This window comes from Mytilus trossulus, chromosome 7 (assembly GCF_036588685.1).
Source record: "Mytilus trossulus isolate FHL-02 chromosome 7, PNRI_Mtr1.1.1.hap1, whole genome shotgun sequence".
In the NCBI taxonomy this organism is placed as follows: Eukaryota; Metazoa; Mollusca; class Bivalvia; order Mytilida; family Mytilidae; genus Mytilus; species Mytilus trossulus.
In genome coordinates this window covers 51,276,886-51,296,446 of record NC_086379.1, presented here as the reverse complement: position 1 = coordinate 51,296,446, position 19,561 = coordinate 51,276,886, and the positions used below count along the sequence as shown (strand labels likewise).

Below are 19,561 nucleotides of genomic sequence, written 5' to 3'. Positions count from 1 at the left end.
AAAATATAAGTTCGTACGAAGTTGGTCCCGATCTCGTTAAAATACCAAAATGTGACCGAAGCAAGTACGATGAATAACGAAGTCTATACGATGGTGCCGAAATTATATACGATAGCAAAATATGGACATACGAAGGTTAACCGAAGACGGGTATTTAGGCTTCATATATCAGCCGAAGGCTACACGATGGATGACGAAGGCTACACGATGGATGACGAAGGCTATACGATAGATTACGATGATGGCGCGATGGCCATACGATGTCTGATATGCGTTTCACCTGTTTTGAACTTTTTTATGATACGAACATAATTTCGACAACATTTCGTTTCTGTACAATCTGCCATGCATGACGGGAAATCGATCTTTTTGTCTAATTCTTAATAATATAAAAACTAGTTTATTTTCCCCATCGCCTACTACATGTAAGTTGTGATAAAATTGTTATGGACACTCTAGAACCAAAATGCTGAAAATTCAAAGGTCAAGGTCACAGTGATAGTTGTAATACAACACAATATCACCCTTGTGGATACTCTAAAACCAATATGCTTAAAAAGATTTTAACAACATTTGATATAGTATTTCTCCTTATAATGATCTGACATTTTTAACGTTCAAGGCCAAAGGTCAAGGTCATGCAGATGAACTTGTTTTTCTCCTTCAAATATCATAATACACAAGCAATTGGTTGCTCAATTTTTTACCTGCTGGTTCAAAAGACAATATTAAAGGTATTTCCAGTTACTGAATGTTTTGGTTGATTTCTAAAAAAAAGGTTTATGTATCAAATATGCATATTCAATTTACCATTTTCTGCATGTGTCATATACAAATATAGTGTCCATATTTGTCCCCAATATGTAACATACGATGGGATGCCACGCTCGGCATTGCCTTGTTTGAACTGTAAAATGTGTGGACTAGTCTGAAGAATCACTCATAATTATGCCCATGTTTACTGATCTATCTTTAAGGTAAGATAATGGGTTCGTTGGTCCCTTTTATTCAAAAAGAGCTCTTTCCAGGTGAAAATCATATTAATATAGATAAAAGGAAGGATGTGGAGAAAGCAACAAATGCGGCAAAATATGACATATAGAAAACAAAATGGTTATGGTGTAAACATTCGTGTGCCGTATGACAACAACTGAGACGATACATACAAAAAATCGGAATAATGAAGAAAAGTTGGTTTTTCCTATATACGTGGTGTACCTGTAGTGTTGGTATACGAGGCGCGTTTGGGATTTTCATTATGTTACTTGCTATGAAAAATTGACAAAAAATAATATTTGTAAAAGTAAATCCTGAGCCTGTAATATCTGCTCTTCTTGTTCCATTTGAATTAATAGAAACAACGCTATCGCCTTTCTTGATCTCATAGAATCATATGATATGAGCTCCATGTTTTGTGAACGTCTTTCTTAACTGTCCTATTAAACTGACCAGTGCATATCGCACATGGCACTTTAAATGTATTTTTAGCTCGAAAATTAACTTACATTTAGCTGGATTTATTGCCGTCGTAGTTCCATCTTGTCGCCTTCGTACTTTTATTCGATGGCAACACAACGGGATCACGAGGTCTTCACGAAGTCGTGTTGCCATCGTAAGACCTTCGGGTAACTTCGTGATTTATTCGTGTAGACATCGTAATGTCAAAACTGCCCGATTGAAACGAAGGAAACACGAATGCAAAACGATGTTCAAAGATGCATTTCCGGTGACATTACGATGGTCAGGAGGGTGATACGAACTCAATACGAAACCTCAACATCGAACGCACCTTCGTGGATTTTTTAACATGTTAAAAAATTTAGAACCCTTCCCGAAGTTGTCCCCGAAGTCTAGAAAAAGTGGCCGATGGTTCTACGATGGTTAAAGATGGCACTACGAATAGCCCGATCTGGATACGATCAGTCCCGATTTTGAAAATTTACATAATCGTGTTGCCATCGGCGTAAAAATCGGGACAGTGTGACGCGGGCATTAATGAAATCAATATGGTATAAGAGCCAATGAGACAATTCTCCATCTAAAAAACATATGATAAAGTTAACTATTAAAGGTGAAGGAATGGCCTTTATCACTGAGCCTTGGCTCACACCGAACAGCAAGCTATACAAGGCACTAAAAATCACTAGTGTAAAACCTTAACTTTAGTAAAAGAATATAACATTTTGACCGATGATGCATTCTATCTTTTCCCCATAAAGATTTGTTATGCAATAGAGAAGTTCGGAGAATTTGAAACGACATTTGCACGCACGCAAATGAGAGATTAACAATGTTGAGGAAATGAATATTGCGGCATGTATTTAAACTGCAGAAATTAAACAAACTAAGATATCATTTAAAAAATGTTGTTGAGATTTTTGGTACATTTTCATAAACGGATTCTTGGAAATATATAAAAATAATAATCTTCGCCAAAAAACTATTCCTCAGTATTAGTACAAAAACCTCACATACGTGTTATGATATGCCTCGATTGCCTTAACAAAACAGGTTAAGTGAAACAAGTAAATATGTTGAAAAAAGGAATATCAACGTCAAAATTTCATTTGACAATGCAGTCATACGAGACAAAATTAAACAAAACTTAAGAAGGCTGGTATACGGAAACAGTTACTCGTACTCAGACTGAATACAAAATATCAATTTGGAAGTGCGAAGATATATTTTGTTTTTCATTTGAAAAATCAATGACAATAGTATATATGTTTACATATATTTATCCACAATTAATAGTAAGGAAGGAAATAGGCGGTATTTAGTAGTACACAAAACAGCGTATATATTAATACTTCTTTGAAAGTTTAGAAAGGATGAAAAGTCACTATGCCGAATATATTTTAATTTTTACCTTCTTGGTTCCTCAGGTTTGGACAGGTAAGGAATTTTAAAAGTGTTTAAAATTATAGAAAATTTGGCAATGTTGTGTTTAATTAAAACAAATGCTATTTAATTATATATACAAACATAAATCTGTTTACTTCCTTGTATTCAGTTACACAAAAAAAATCTCGTTAAAGGGTTGATATACTTTTGCGCATATCTGACTTTTACAATAGTTTATTGTTTAATCTTGAGGTCATGTACTATCTGTATTTGAGTTTTCTATGTTTTACTTATTTTCACTTCTAAACTTTGAGCAAGCTGAATACTTTTCTGCTGTATTATAAAAGAATGATCGCATACGAATGAGATACTCTGTTTTACCAAAATACATTTCTAGTTTTTTATAACTTTTATTACGTCCGTTTCCGATGGAATACATGTCCTTCTATCTTGTAACGTCAGCACCCGGGGTTCTACCACTTTACCACCGACGCATGTATTGGCCAAACTAGTAAAATAATTATTAACACAATAAGCTACCAAGAATAAGAGTTATCATAACATATTATCAATTAACAAGCAATCCAATAGATTTTCGGAGATTTTTCTAGTTTTTATCTTTGAATGATTAACTTTCTTTTTAGAATATTCTTATATATGTGGAAGGAAGTTATCCAATCTTCAATGTCACCAGAACGAAACAGTTGACATAAATTATGTGAATTGTCGTTTGTGGCGGTATGGATGTTCTACTGCTGAAGGTACCAGTTGCAGTTATCAAACGCAATTATTAAAAGAGAAAAATAATAAAAAACCAGGAAAAACTGTTCTTTGAGCGAAAATGACTTTATGTCGTGTAATAAGCAACCTAGACGTGTGTTTGTAGAATTATACTGCACAAAGAAAAGTAAGCACTTTATTCGCAAGTAAAACATAAAATATTGAATGTAGATACATTCGAAATAGATTTTAACCAAAGCAAATAAGTGAAACCAAACAAAATTTAAGATTTATATCATCTAACCGACAACAGCCAATGGTAAACAGTTGATCTTGAATTGCTGAAATTTTTGTTTACAGTTTTTCACTTTCTTATTAAGTTTTTGCCCGCAAAATACCAAACACAAAAGTGTACACAGAAATCGTATTTTAAAGGCAATTACTCCGATCTGCTATTTTTTGCTGCATAATTTTGGCTAATTGAAGATCTGGTTTTACTTCAATAGTTTACAAGATTAAAGTTCAATTGAAGAATTTGCGAATTTGCAAATTTGACTTATTTGTAGATCGTGTATTGCTGAACACGTTTGGTGTTTATTAACATAAAAGCAAAAATGGAAAAAAAAAATAGCAAAATTCGTCTGATAGTTCAACAGTCAACAGTCAATAGGTAGAACTCAACATTCTAAACATTCCTGTCTCTGTCAGTTTTTTTTCTATCTATATAAACATGATGTGGTATGATTACCAACGAGACAATTTTCCACAATAGACAAAATGACACAAAATAAGGTCACCGTACGGCCTTCAACAATGAGGAAAGCGCATACCGCATAGTCAGCTATAAAAGGCCCCGAAATGACAAATGTAAAACAATTCAAACGAGAAAACTAACGGTCTAATTTATATACAAAAAAAAATTGAACGAACACAAATATGTTACACATTAAAAACGACAACCACTGACTCACAGTATAATGACTCGGGACAGGCATATATACAGTGAATGTGGCGGGGTTAAACATATAAGCGGAATCCCAACACTCCCCAAACCAGGGACAGTGGTGTTAGAGTACATCATAAGAACGAACTATAAAAATCAGTTGAAAAAGGCTTAACTCATCAGATGGATATACATAGAAATATATAACAAAAACACAGAGTGGATGTGGCCGGTTACTTGTATATCATAACAAGAAAATGACACACCGTACAGATCTGAGAGTACTCGCAGTTACGGACAGCTAGTTTAAAGCCACTAACATCTAATAAAATTATCATGCATCTAAGACTGAATAGTCATTTTCTAAAGAGTGGAAATACTTTAATTTTGCCCGTATGTTCTATTTAACCCATATCGGCCATCTTGGTTGACAGGCTTGGTCATCGGGCACATTGTACAAACAGGATAACTTTTTGAAGATTGAGGAACATTTTGGTTAAATATTGTCAGTTTGTTTCAAAGGAGATTGTTGTTAAGAGCATACGATACGTATACAGTTTAGTATTATAATGTGTTTGATTTTTCTACAAAAGCTAAAGGTATAGATCTCAAAAATCATGTTTAACCCCACAGCATGTTTGCGCGCTTTTCCTCAAGTCAGGAGCTTCTTGCGTTGGTTAGTCTAGTATGATTTTTAATTTTAGTTTCTTGTGTATAACTCGGAGTAAAGTATGATATCCATTATCACTGAACTGGTATACATATTTGATTAGCGGTCAGCTGAAGATCTCCTCCGGGTGCGGGGGTTTCTCCCTGCATTTAAGACCCATTGATGGCCTTCGGCTGTTGTTTGCTCTATGGACGGGTTGTTGTCTCTTTAATAATCCCTATTTCTTTCTCAATTTCATTGATCTCATGGTGAAATTTTGATGAATATTTACATATAGGCTAATTTGTACCTGATAAAAATCAAATATGTAATAAAAAAAAATACGACTTTATGTGCTACCTTTTCTTTAAAATTGGGTCGAAATTTCAAATATGTACTCTAAAATAGGAATGTGAACGTATTTTTCCTTTCTACAAATCTGCATAACGTTTTCTTATCAAAAGATAAACGCAAGTTTTGTGTTTGTTAAATAATTGTAATTTCTGTTTCATATAGGTATCCTATAATAGTCCAACATTTGATTACCCAAAAAAAATCCAATCATTTGCATTATTAGTTATTCCAATGATAAACCTCATACAATTACAGAAAGATTGAAGTGATTTTTGAAATGGTTCACAATATGGCAAACTGGAACTTCTATGATCCCAAAAAGTGGTACCCAGATTTTCACATTGTTTCAATCAAGAAACCAACTTTATTTTATAAACAAAAACAAAGATGACAGAAAGGGACTTACGGAAACTACTAAATATCAGGTTTCTAACCTAAGTTAGAATGTGGCGTTATGAACCACGTTATTGGGCGTTAATCCAGCAACCTTTCCCGGAGAAGAATTAACACGCAAGATCAGTTTAATTAAACATCGTATTCCAAACAATTAAGGGAAACTGAAGTTACCATTCGAAAACCATTTTCCAAAATATATCTATTTATGGTAACAAAGACTGTAAAATTTTACCTACTGACCTCAAAATTAAATGCAAAAAGCTTGTTTTATTTTTCTGTATAATCATTATATCTGCAAAGGTGTCATTCCTAAAAAAAGTAGGGAGTATTTTGGTTATCATCGGGAAACAATCAGTTTCGAACACATGGACGGATAAAGTACCAAATGGACTAACGAATTTTTAAACAGACGGACAAAGCGATAACTACATGTTCACTAAAAAAAATCTATACCCTTCACCAAAAAAAAAGACCAAAAAAAGACAAAACAATGAAGATACAATTACGGAAGCAGGACAAGTCGCCCCACACCCAATCGCCCCACTTTTTCACCAACTCACCCCACTTTAAAAAAAACAACCCAACCTGGATCACCAACTCGCCCCACTTTTAAAAAACCCAACCCAACCTGGATCACTAACTCGCCCCACTTTTTAAAAAATTGCCCTACATGTGAAATTGGTTAAATCATGTTTAATATTACTCCTGCCAACTCGCCCCACTTAATGGAAATCGGTAATATTTAGATTAATATAGAATTAAAAATTAAAACTCGCCCCACTTAAATGGGATAACATCTTTTTCCATAAGTGGGGCGAGTAGGCATTACTACGTTTATCCTGGTTAATAATATAATATAAATCTTTCTTTTAGGTGGGGCGAGTTGGCAGGAGTAATATTCACGGAATTTAAGTCATATACAACGGGATAACATCTTTTTCCATGAGTGGGGCGAGTTGCCTTTACTTCATTCATCCTAGTTAATAATATGTTAATCTAGATTTTATCGTTTTCCATTCAGTGGGGCAAGTGAAATACGTTGTCTTTGGTAGAGATTAATCAATGTTACTGTGTGACGAAAATGTGATTAAAACTAAGCAAAACAAGATGTTTTCTTTTCTATTGACACTATATTTGTTACGTTCTGATTTCGTTCATTTGATCACATGGTTACAATTCCTTAGAGAAACAACCGCTCTTCTTATCGACGTCTTCCTTTATGCGCATAATTCAGACTGTGCTTAACAAGATGTTCTATGGAAGAATGATCTATCATGATCCTTCAGTTTCACGTTTCGTTGTTGCAAAATCATTATGTTTACGGTGATGTCTTTTTTCATAGATTTATAGATGGTTATTTATATACGTGTACCTGTCTTCTCCCCTCATCAACATTTGTATAAAGTATTGCTTTTTCAAATATTTATTTAAGCATCACTGAAAAGACATTTATTGTCGAAATGCGCATCTAGTGCAGTAAGATTATACCGTGTATATAAACTCATCATAGATACCAGGACTAAATTTAGTATATACGCCAGACGCGCGTTCTGTCTACTAAAGACTCATCAGTGACGCTCGAATCCAAAAAAAAAATAAAATGCAAAAAAAGTACGAAGTTGAAGAGCATTGAGAACCACAATTCCTAAAAGTATTGCCAAATACAGCTAAGTTAATCTATGTTTGTTATTCACAAATATTGTAAATTTATTGTTTATTAAATTCCTTTCTTTCCACAAAATGGTATTTCTTTGTATATGATATTTTTACATTGAAGGATGGTGGAGGTCTAAAAGTCAGTATATCAAAACAGTTGAAGTTTGCGGTTCGTTGTCTGCAATACATTGCGATGGTCAGGATTTGATTAGTGGATTTGTTTTCTCATGGACCTGGTATAAGATTGAAGCTACATGCGACGTCGTAAGAGATATTAACAACTGCATAGAGAACATTCTAAATTTGTGTATTGGATATCGTAGTTGTGACAACATCAATGTTAATACAGATTGTTTTTATTTAACTTTGAGGGCAGCAATAACATACAGCTGCAACAGAGGTAAACACTAATTATTATATTAAATCAAATTGCATATTTTCTACTGATGTTATAAAAATTCATTGTCATATTTTACCAAGACAACAATACATGTTAAAAGCCTTGCTATTTTCTTTATTAAAAATGGCAAACATTCAATAAGTTTTAAAAGCTTTTTCGTACATTCTTTTTGGGATCCCTGTGATAAGTGAAATTACCCATTATCCGAATTCATGAGTACATGCATTACTGTTGGAGTCATACAGTGCGTGGGTTAGGCATCTACTTCCGCCATCATAACAGCCTTGTTGTCATTTATATACACATTTTAGAGCTGCTTATACATGAATAGTGATAAATTCTTAAAACATAGCCTCACTCATTTTGGGTGGCAGTATTAAAATATCTTCTACAGAAATAATTGTGATTGTAATATTTCAATGTAAAGGGTAAGGTAGGTTTATTATTCAAACTGAAGGGTAATGTAGATTCGATAGCGAATATATCTACATTTTTCATTTTCATTTTCTACCAAAGTGTAGAAGGTCACGTTGATCTATTATATCTGATAAGTATATTTTAAATAGAAAGTGAAGTAGTTCTTGAAAAGACAAATACTCTTACTGACATCCAGTAATCTAGTTATCTAGTTATCAATTAGCTAGTGTGCAATTAGACATTTACGAATTTCAATGTTGTCATTGAATGTTGCCATGTAGTGGAGCACCTGCGACCATTTCCTTTTTTTATGTACGTCGTTTGTGTGGCTCAATCCAGGTTTAATCCATCATTTTCTACATTTGAAAATGCCTGTACCAAGTCAGGTTCTTGTCCATTCGTTTTTGATGCGTTTTGTTATTTGATTTTGCCATGTGATTATGGACTTTCCGAATTGATTTTCCTCTAAGTTCAGTATTTTTGTGATTTTACTTTTTTCTCAATCTGTCGATTTATGGACTATCCCTTGTTATCTTTTTGTAGTAAATATTTTTCAGGGAACTGCACCGTCTTACATATTTACACTTATATACATGATGAAATATTTGAAAGCAATTCACTCATCTCAACATGAAATTTATTTGCAAAACATAGAATTTAAAAATGCATGCTACTGATATTTCAATTTTACTTGATCCTTTAAATAATATTTCAATATATTGACAACGCAGGTGTTTCGTACTTTTCATGTCATATTAAATGAAAATCACAGTTTGTTCTACGTTGATATTTCTCCATTAACAAAAGGAACTGGATCACCTACAACAACAGTAAACTATGCTGGAAATCATAGTTATTTTGATAAAGAAGAAGTGTCACCAAGGACAATTGTTTTTGATATGACAAAACCGCCAAATACAGGTAAGATTAAATTATAAATATAAAAAAGGAAACATTAATAAGTGTTCTGCTCCTAAAACATGGTCGAACGTTCATACATATTAATCATTTCGAGGAATTAAAATGTGTGTTATTATCTCGAAACGCTTGCTATTTGAGTAATTAAAAGGTCACAACGATTTCGCAAGGTTTTAGAAAGTTGTCTATTTCCTGTGTAAGATATATTTCTCGAATTTCACCAATTCAAAAAGATTGCAATTATACTAGTATGAATAAGCGATACCACAAATGCGTTAATTGTGTTGGCTTATCTTGCAATGCTTCATATTTATGAAATTTTAACATTTCTATTGACTTCAGAAATAATAACATGACCATCTCAGAAAAGAATAACAAACGATCCTCATATTGTATTTAATAATTTGAGTCGTTATCGTTGTCACACATTGCAAATTCAATGAAAATGTATGATTTTATAACATGTTCAAAAAATGTTTTTCAAAAAGAGAACAAAGAAGCGTACATATAGAATCTACAGCAGGTATTTATTCTCACGGAAATGGTTTAGAAACACCAGTTAATTTTTTTCTGTAGTAGCTAATTACCGACACAAACAAAAGGTAGATGATATTTTAAACCTGCACCTGCACCTGTACATAAATTTTGATAATAATTTGGAAATATTGTTAGTAAGTGCTATATAGAAAGCTCTTTGTCAGTAAGTGCTATATAGAAAGCTTTTTGTCAAGTTAATTTATACATCAGTGATGGGTCAAAGTACCCTTTTCGAGTGACGACATAGCATATATGTCGTAAATGTAGATGTAGATGTAGAAGGAAATTTGGGGATTAATTCATCGTCAAAACAAATTAATATTTGATGCGATACCTATTACTTCTTTATTCTTTATTTCGTTCACTTTTAGCTTACACATAATTAACAATTGAGTTCACCAATCATTTAACTTTTCTATCGCTAGCTTAGTTCATTGAAAATTGATCAGTGCTGTTCGCCAAAAACAAAACAAAAAGAAAACTTTACTTCTGCTTTTATGTGTTTTTTTTTAATATTTCAGGTGAAAATGAATTGGTTTTAGATGTAGATTCAGATTTCAGACTATTGATAATAAACAAGAAACGAAACACAACTTACTCTCTTTGTGCTAACAGATGGAAAAATGAGTATGCTAAGTTCGTTTGTCGCTTTTTACATATATCGGATAACGGGATTGCCTGTAATGTTTCCAGGAATATAAATCTGACGCGAATAGCCTACGGAGTTGACTGTCCTGTTAATATAACGAATCCTTTTGAATGTATTCCGGACTACAGCAATAGTTCAAGAGATATATGTGAATCTATCGGAGATGCAACTGTTAAATGTTACAGTAAGTTTTCCGTAGCATTGCTCAGCTAGACAAGATACATCAAGATATCATACTAAATTTAAGGTGTTTAGCAAGATAAATAGCCTTAAAAACATTTTCATCTTCTTCAGACAGTAAAAACATGTCATTTATAAAGAAAAAATCCTATTTTAACTGCATATATTGTATTTTGTGTTAAACAACAATAGAATGCCATAAGAATTAAGAATTGATAAAACAAAAATCGGATTTCAAAAGGAAGGGAAACCAAATGCCATGAACTTGATAAATTCAAAATGACTGACATAACTATTATTTGGTATATTTTTTTTAAATGCTAGCAAAACGCGAATTCCAGTAAAGAGTATCACACTAATTATTTGAAAAGTATTTGATCGGCAATATTTCTAATACTTCAATACTTGTATTTCAGATCACACAGAAAATTATATTTTAGATAAAGCAGGTAAGGGAAAAAATGAACAACTCACAAAAAGAGAAAAGTCGACATTGCACAATAGTTTGCTACGTACAAATTCTTACTTTGTTTTTAGTTAGTGAGTTACAACTGTAGCCGACCAAGTTTCATTTAAAATCACATTTTGGTCAGAACCGCTGATATTGATTGTAAAATCTTCTAGGACACTTAATCTCAAGTTGCCAATGACTATGATGTATTTGTGTTTCCCTAAAATCATTTTAATCTTAACTTTAATATACAGTCAAAAGCTAAGTTGGGTATTCTCACAATAATTTGGCGTATATCTGAGCACGTAAACACATAAAATGCATATATTTTCCAATTTCCAAATTCTCCTTTTTTTAAAACAAACTATAAGTATAAAAATAAAATAAGGATTATATATGCATGAACAATTAATATGTTTATCCACAACCAATTTAAAATCGGAAGTAAAGTGAAGGAAGTCCATCTCAAAACTATTCAAGTAAGTTATGAAAAAAAGGAAAGCTTATCCTCGTTAAATCTTTAGAGGAATTTAGATGCAAAAGATTATGGGAAGATAAAGTGTTACACACATGTTATAAAATATTGCGTTAGTCAAACAGAATATGAGCACGAACCTTAACATTTGCATAATCGCATATTTGATTCTCAAACGACTTTGCAACATCTGAGCAAAGTATATGTATGTTAAGGTTCTTCCAGTGTCAATGTGACACTTTAATACATACATAAACGTCGATTGTTTTATTCAGGATTAACAGGAATACTTGTCGGAGGGATTCTTGGATTTATATTTGCTCTGGTAATCATTGTAGTATTTATCTGCTGTCGCAGGTGAGTATCTTTAACTTGCTACTTCCATCATGTGCATAAAGCATTTTCAAAGATTATTTAAATGAAAATGGTAAATTTTTCGTTTAAATGCATAACTATAATTATAATTCAATAGTCAATCAAATAAAGAAGGCAGTGAAGTGATGGCATAAACAAATTTCATCATGATTACAGCTCCCACCGTTTAAATTTTCAAAAATATATAACTAGCAATCAACTGTATGGTGTATATTTAAATCAGTAAAACTAAGTCATATCATATTATTATTTTAAAGAAGTTTTGATATCTCGAAAACGTAATGGTTTTCGTGATCTTTATATTGTAGTTATAATTGAAGCAGTTTAACCCTTCTTTTATAGAGCGAAAAAAACACCCATTCAAATTTTTCTAACATATAAGTCATATCCTCAGAACACCTACATTAGTTACATTAGTTGATTAGAACCCGTAATTTTTAAATATACAAACCAATAAAAACATGATCTATTCAACCGAAACAAAAAAACGATGGAGAGGGTAAGCGAATCTAACAATGCTTAGTTTACCTTGCATGCTAATTTAGACTAAAATCAAGTACAACGAGATAGATAAAGGATGCATTCATAATTTGCTGCTCAAGATTCTGTTCTGATGTCTTACGCTCAAATACCGCCTAAAAAACACAAACCCGTCACATTGGTCAACCGGTTTGTGATGTACATGCGACTATTTAAGACTGATTTTAATAGTTCTTTCTCAAAACCCTGTAGCTTGAGCTGTGAGAATAAGTTAAGACCGTATTTATGATATATAAACAGTGCAATGGTAATTTAATAAACTCCAAACGGAATTCATACATGTTAACTTTTCTTTGTGTCTTAGTGGTCCATTTTTAACTTTTCAATTTTAAATATAAATGTAAAAAATAGCTCATATTGAATACTTTCAGGAAAAGGAACAAAAAAGAAAACAAGAGAGCTGCAGATGAAAAAAGAGAGAATGCATCAACTACAGCAAATTACCATAGAGGAAATGACATGCATGGTACGGGAGAACAAGAGCGTGTCTCATTAATGACTAAACCAGAAGCTACGACTCAGTTGGATGGTGGTCAGTACTTCGTTTTAGATCCAGGTGCGACAGGATTCAATAGATCGAATAACGCTTATTCAGACAGTGAGACTCAATACGCAACATCTTCTGACGGCGTTTATGACGTCACGAATGAAAGACGACATACAGAAAAGGATGAAATTAACATTTACAGTCATACTGTTGATGATGTTTACGACACATCAGCCCATGACAGGAGAGGGAAAGAACGTGACAATGCATATGATGATTTTTGTTATACAAAATGATGGCTAACATTATCATATCCCACGTTATCATTTAACTAACAGTTGGAAATTAACTCATAAAAGAAATCATGCGTTTATTATTTCGTACGGGATGCACGCATTTCTTGTGAATCAAAAACAATCATCAATCCTTTTTTTGTACATAAGAATCCATCTTTTGTATAATAGTTTTAATAATGTAATAACGTACTGTTTGACGCAATCACTAGGTGGTTGACCGTTGTGGATTTTCTGTTTCACAGAATTTTATATGACATATAACGTTACATGTATTGTTGTCATATTGGCACTTTTTCCAGATATTTGCTAAATCTCTGAAAGAGTGTCAGTTACAAATTTACTCTGTTAAATGTATCAGTTTTTTTCACTATTCGTATGTTGTTCATCGTGCTCTAGTTGCTGAAAGACTAATACATCAATATCATTTAAACCAAAATGCTTTACAGATTTATGGATCCAAAACTATGGTAAAATTTACAATTTCTTCTTCCTTTAATTGGTTGCTGATTGATAGTTAAAAGCAATCTGCGAGCGATGGGTAACATTTAAATTTTCAAATCAATTCAGACATTCTTCCTTAAAAGTTACACCAGTAGTTAATACCGGTCGCAAAACTTTGGTAGTGACACCAACTTAATCGACTTATTTCCACAATTAGATTATTATCTTTGTCGTACATATATATTAGTGTTAACCGTCAGCTGATATGCCAATAAAAGGGAATGTGGATCAACGTCAATGGGACATCAACACAAAAAAAACATCATAAAAGGTATTCTTCAAATAATGTGCCTATATATAAAAAAAGAAGATGCGGTAAGATTACCAATGAGACAACTCTCCACAAGGGACCAAAATGACACAGAAATTAACAACTTTAGGTCACCGTACGGCTTTCAACAATGAAGAAAATCTGTGTCGCATAGTCAGCTATAAAAGGCCCCCAAATGTCAATGTAAAACAATTCAAACGACAAAAACTAACAGCCTTATTTATATTAAAAATAAATGAACGAAAATCAAATATGTAACACATAAATAAACGACAACCACTGAAATACAGGCTACTATATAGCATTTTAAGTTCTAAATTGTACGAGTCTACAGAAAGGTTGTGACTTACTTGAATGGAAACAATCAATATTATGACAACACACAAAATTCTTGAAAAGACAAACAAACTCAAATATTATGAGACAGCTACTGTTCAGTTCATCGTTTAACTCAAGGTACCATGGATCTCTGTTTCTCATTTCAGTGCGAATTATTACATGTCTGTGCTCCTGTTATAGTTTGGTATTCCGATTGTTCATATGTCAACCCTTTTTATCCCTTAAACCAACAAGTATTAAATGAAGGGAAAAGCATTAGCACTGCCAATTAGAAATGTATTTTCTACACTCCAGAATTAACGGAAAAAGATTCGGAAAAAATAGAAAAAAATATCTTCAGTAGTCCTGTGAATTAATTTTTCACATGGACACATAATTTTTCTGTTTACAAAACTTTTTCGACAAACAAAGGATTTTTCTATCCCAAGCATAGATTACATACGTCGTATTAAGCACGACTATTTGGAATTTTGGATCCTCAATGCTTTTCAACTTTCAACTTTGTACTTGTTTGACTTTAAAGCTATTTTGATATGAGCGTCACTGATGAGTCTTATGTACAAATGCGCGTCTGGCGTAGTAATTATAATCCTGGTACCTTTGATAACCATTATTGGTTATATTTTTTATTTATTATCTTATATTTCATTTACCAATCAGACCGAAGAAAATTCTCGAAAATGGTTCTGAAATTAGAAATAATAAAAAAATTATAATGTACTAATAATCTATGGCTTACTTCATTTCTACAAGTATCGGTTACTTTATCCTACAAATATGTCACAGTCTCTCGGTTTAATATTCAATCTCTTTTTCAGAAACTCTTAAGATCAAGGTCTACATTTATAATGTGTCAATTTGTGAAGCATTTCGCAGTTTGAACAGCGGTATACTACTGTTGCCTTTATTTAAACAGTACATTTTTTCAGCCAATAAGTAAATTTAAAAAAAAAAAGTCGCTGATTTATCTGTAACCAAGCTTATAAGCAATTAATATATTTATAAATTGTCTTTCGAGCACTATGTATGAATAGGAATTAAAATAGTGATTTCCTTGGGATAATGCATTTTTTTGTGTTTAACAAATTAGCATATCTCCCTATAGCTAACACAATGGAGAAAAAAAAATGTAAATTGCTATTTCGTCGGGTCCCTATGGTGGACCTAGATATGCTATCAAAACCAGCCTGAGAGCAGCACTTGAGTCCATCTCCGGTATTTGGAAGGGTCTGATATTTACTTTTCTGTTTGGTAGTTTGTAGATTGTTGTTTGTCTATTTGTCATTTTTTTCTTTATGCGTGTTTGCTCATATTAGTACTTTTAGTGCTTTGTCCTATTATATTCACTCTCTTTTCACAATCACGCAAAGCTTGTCTTTTACAATGTTTTACTGTTATTTTTTATCTTATAATATTAACGGTACAATTTGTTTCGTGGCTAGATTCGCCTTTTAACAATACATAGTTCAAATATTTGAAAATCAAAAATCTATGAAAAAGATGAAGAGTGTATAAACCAAAAAGGACGAAAAATATAACTGAACCTGGTTGAGAAATCAGAGCTTTCAACGAGGAAGATATATTCCTGAATTCAAAACACTTTCCAAACTTATAGTTTTAATACTTACTTTGGTTACATAAAGCTGTATTACATGGCATTTCATGGTCTTTTGTTGATTGTGAACAACATTCAGCACACGCAGTACCAGCATGAGGACTTGACCATCGCTTTTCTATACTGGTTGACGTGTTGTTTGAATTTACATTGTCTTTGTTCAATGAATCCATTGATTGGCAAACCTTTGTAAATAAGTATCACATTAGTATTGATTATAATATTGTTTATTGATTTACTTTTTGTAGTTTAACTCATGTGGGATCAGTATGTGTTTATCAATTTTTTTTTTTACATATATGTTCCTGGGTGTATAGAAACTTGCAGACATTTTTTTTTAAATTAGTTTCGCTTCAGCTTGAAATCAGTTTCTGCACTGTGAAAAGTTGTTTAAACTTAAATCGATATGCACGATTTATTTGTCCTAACTACGCGTAGTTAATAACGATAGAGATTAGGACGATGATTATAATGATAATGATGTGCGTTTTACTAATGTTGCTGCTCAGCTATACTAAGAGGAATCGTTTTGGTTTCTTTATAAAATTGAACAGTTGTTTTACAATTCTCACATTTTTATCAAAGGTGAAAATTTCTTTTCAAAAACAAATTTTCTATCGAAAACAGATGCTTATCGTATGTCACTCTCTTAAGGGAAATGTAGATGTGCATATAATTGATTAACTTGTTTTCTAGTCCTAAATATGCAAACACTATTCGTGATAAAATTGACGAGCAAAACAGAATTTCCGTGAGTTTGACCTTCCGGGTTCTTTTTTAAGATATAACAATTTTAGCGTTGTCCGTTCGCTGCATAAGTGAAAGTTTAATCGTACCAGTACAAGAAGTTATAACAAATCATGATTGATGAGATACTTTCATTATAAAAAAGGGAGGACATGACACGCGGCCAATCCGACTTTTGAAATACTTAAATATATATCCTATATACCTCTACAGAACGACATCCAGCATTAATTACTGTGACCAACGTCCGCAATACATTCACTTCGAGGTAACATCTCTAAAATAGTATTGAGGGTTCAAATTTTATTATTACAAACCGTATATGGATAAGTAGAACTAGTCATCGAGGTAGCACTCCACAGTTAGAAAATAAAATTTAAAATGAGCCACAAAATGTTTTATCATCTCCTATTTCTGGATATCTATTACATAAACCTTACTGTTTGTGTTGTACATGTGCATATGTATGTAATCAGTATCTTCCATAGATTTGATTTTTGAAAGTTAAAAGAGTGAAAAGTAATTCCTTTTATGTGTATCCATGGCAACATTCTGCATTTATTTACAATAAAATATTGCAAAAAGGGGGTAAACATGTCACATATCCCCCAAATTTTTCCTTATGATCAAATAAAAAATGGGGTCTTTCGCCTCATTCTTTAGTTAAATCTTATCACAAAGTTCGTGCGACAAAAAGTTGGAAAAAAACATTACAATAATTGCCGGACCAATGTATGGTATGGCCATACAAATACGGACTGTCATACAGAAAACAGCCTATATTACATGCATTACATAATCTTGATGTTCATATAAACCCAAGTCGAAGGCTATTTTAGTACTCAAAAAATTAATTTTATTTCACACTAGCTTTCATATTTTAAAAATCCACAGGGACCAAAATGCGAAACTACACACCTTACTGTGGAGTGCTACCTAAGCATTCAAACACTTAAATCCTTAATCGATTGGGTATATCAAACATACATGCCAAGGTTCCGTGTTAAAGACCGTACTTTGATCTATGCAGGTTAACTTTTATAAATTGTGACTTGGATGGAGAGTTGTCTAATTGGCACTCATATATCATCTTTCTTTGACTATGTACTTCACTGAGCAAAACAATTATTAATATCAATATAGGTATTCGCAAGACTAATTAAAGTAGTAAAACTAGAATCAAAGACCTTTAATGTATTTTTAAAAACACTGTTTTAAGATGTTTAATGTACATCTACCGTTGTTGAGCCGACTTAAGAACGTAACAAATATAATATTTAATGAAAGTCATGTACAGTCGTTACCTTGGCTACCTAAGATGGAAATGAATCGAGTATAGAGCGCATGTTTATAAAAAAAAAGATACGAAATTACCTCTACACCATCAGAACAAGTAGATGGTCCTCTCCAGAAGCAATCCGTCAACCTTCTGTCATCTCTACAGGTTAAACATCGCAAACCTTAGTAAAACAAAATAATCTGTTTACCTTCTTTCATCTCTACAGGTTAAACATCGCAAACCTTAGTAAAACAAAATAATCCGTTAACCTTCTGTCATCACTACAGGTTAAACATCGCAAACTTTAGTAAAACAAAACAATCTGTTAACCTTCTGTCATCTCTACAGGTTAAACATCGCAAACCTTAGTAAAACAAAACAATCTGTTAACCTTCTGTCATCTCTACAGGTTAAACATCGCAAACCTTAGAAAAAAATTTGTTAGTTTTATAATTTTAGATCTTTAAAAGTCTCCTTTTTTTGTATTCATTTTAAACTTTAACCGAACAATAAGGAAGAAGATTTCTTAATTGAGGACAAAAAAAAAGACAGAAAGACATGTACATTAGTTATTCCTTTGGATTTTTGGAACCAATACAGATGATTGAATGAGTAGGATGCAAAGATATAAACATTACATATAAAGACATATATATTATATAAAAGATTGTATGTTGATCTCATCTTGTTTATTTTTTCCGTTGTTTGTTTGCTGTCTCGTTGCGTAAAATCCATCTTCATTTATTGTATTATGGAGGTCGACATACAGTAAACAAAATCTAGCGTTCCGACAATCCCCCAATTTTGATTGGACCAAAACCAAAGTTGTTTAAAATTGGTTCTTCCAGTTAATATCGATGTTTCAACTTCCAACTTAATTAAGAGAATGAAGTTGAAACATAAATGTATTGTCACTTTTATATACACAAAAAAAGAAAATTAAAAATTGAAACATAAATGTATTGTCACTTTTATATACACAAAAAAAGAAAATTAAAAAATACTGAACTCCGAGGAAAATTCAAAACGGAGAGTCTCTAATTAATTGGCAAAATCAAAAGCTCAAACACATCAAAAGATTGAATTACAACTGCCATATTCCTGACTTGGTACCGGCGTATAATTATGTACAAAATGGTGGTTTAAACCTTGTGTTATAGCTAGCTTGAACCTCAGACTTTGTAAGGTTTGTAAAACCCTATTACTAGACGTGTATTGACTTACCGGTCGTTGAAGACAATATGCTGAAAAAACTGATGACTGCAAAGAAAACAATGAAATAAACCGTCTTTGTCATATAAAACCAACAAGAAAATATGACAATTCAAAACTGACATTAGTACTACTGTGGATTTATTATTTTTCGTGGATTATATAAACTTGGATGCTCGAAAATATTTAATTTCGTGGTTTGTCGAAGTTTGAATACAAGCCTATTATATATAATTTGTTATTTGTTGAACATATAATTCCGTGGTTCAGCTGTACCTACAAAATCCACGAAAATGTGTACCCAACGACT

General features: G+C 32.4%; 1 protein-coding gene and 1 long non-coding RNA gene across 2 annotated transcripts; one reads left to right on the top strand and one right to left on the bottom strand.

Moving 5' to 3' along the window:
* Positions 1-3,608: 3,608 nt before the first annotated feature.
* On the top strand, positions 3,609-13,365 carry LOC134727121 (uncharacterized). Its single transcript, XM_063591503.1, has 7 exons — positions 3,609-3,751; positions 7,684-7,962; positions 9,187-9,300; positions 10,356-10,667; positions 11,080-11,112; positions 11,865-11,946; positions 12,876-13,365. The coding sequence occupies exons 1-7, from the start codon at positions 3,694-3,696 to the stop codon at positions 13,285-13,287; spliced, it is 1,290 nt and encodes a 429-aa protein (XP_063447573.1). The 5' UTR covers positions 3,609-3,693; the 3' UTR covers positions 13,288-13,365.
* Positions 13,366-16,963: 3,598 nt separating this feature from the next.
* LOC134727120 (uncharacterized) lies at positions 16,964-19,305 on the bottom strand. Its single transcript, XR_010108720.1, has 3 exons — positions 19,264-19,305; positions 18,135-18,220; positions 16,964-17,037 (listed from the first exon to the last, which is right to left on the bottom strand). It is a non-coding gene; the product is annotated as an uncharacterized LOC134727120 (long non-coding RNA).
* Between the last annotated feature and the right edge of the window lie 256 nt (positions 19,306-19,561).

Excerpts from the sequence above, each read along its gene's own strand:
- LOC134727121 (XM_063591503.1), top strand. The coding sequence starts at position 3,694 with ATGTCGTGTAATAAGCAACCTAGACGTGTGTTTGTAGAATTATACTGC. Across the intron at positions 7,963-9,186 it reads AACATACAGCTGCAACAGAG|GAACTGGATCACCTACAACA; the intron begins GTAAACACTAAT and ends CATTAACAAAAG. Across the intron at positions 10,668-11,079 it reads TGCAACTGTTAAATGTTACA|ATCACACAGAAAATTATATT; the intron begins GTAAGTTTTCCG and ends CTTGTATTTCAG.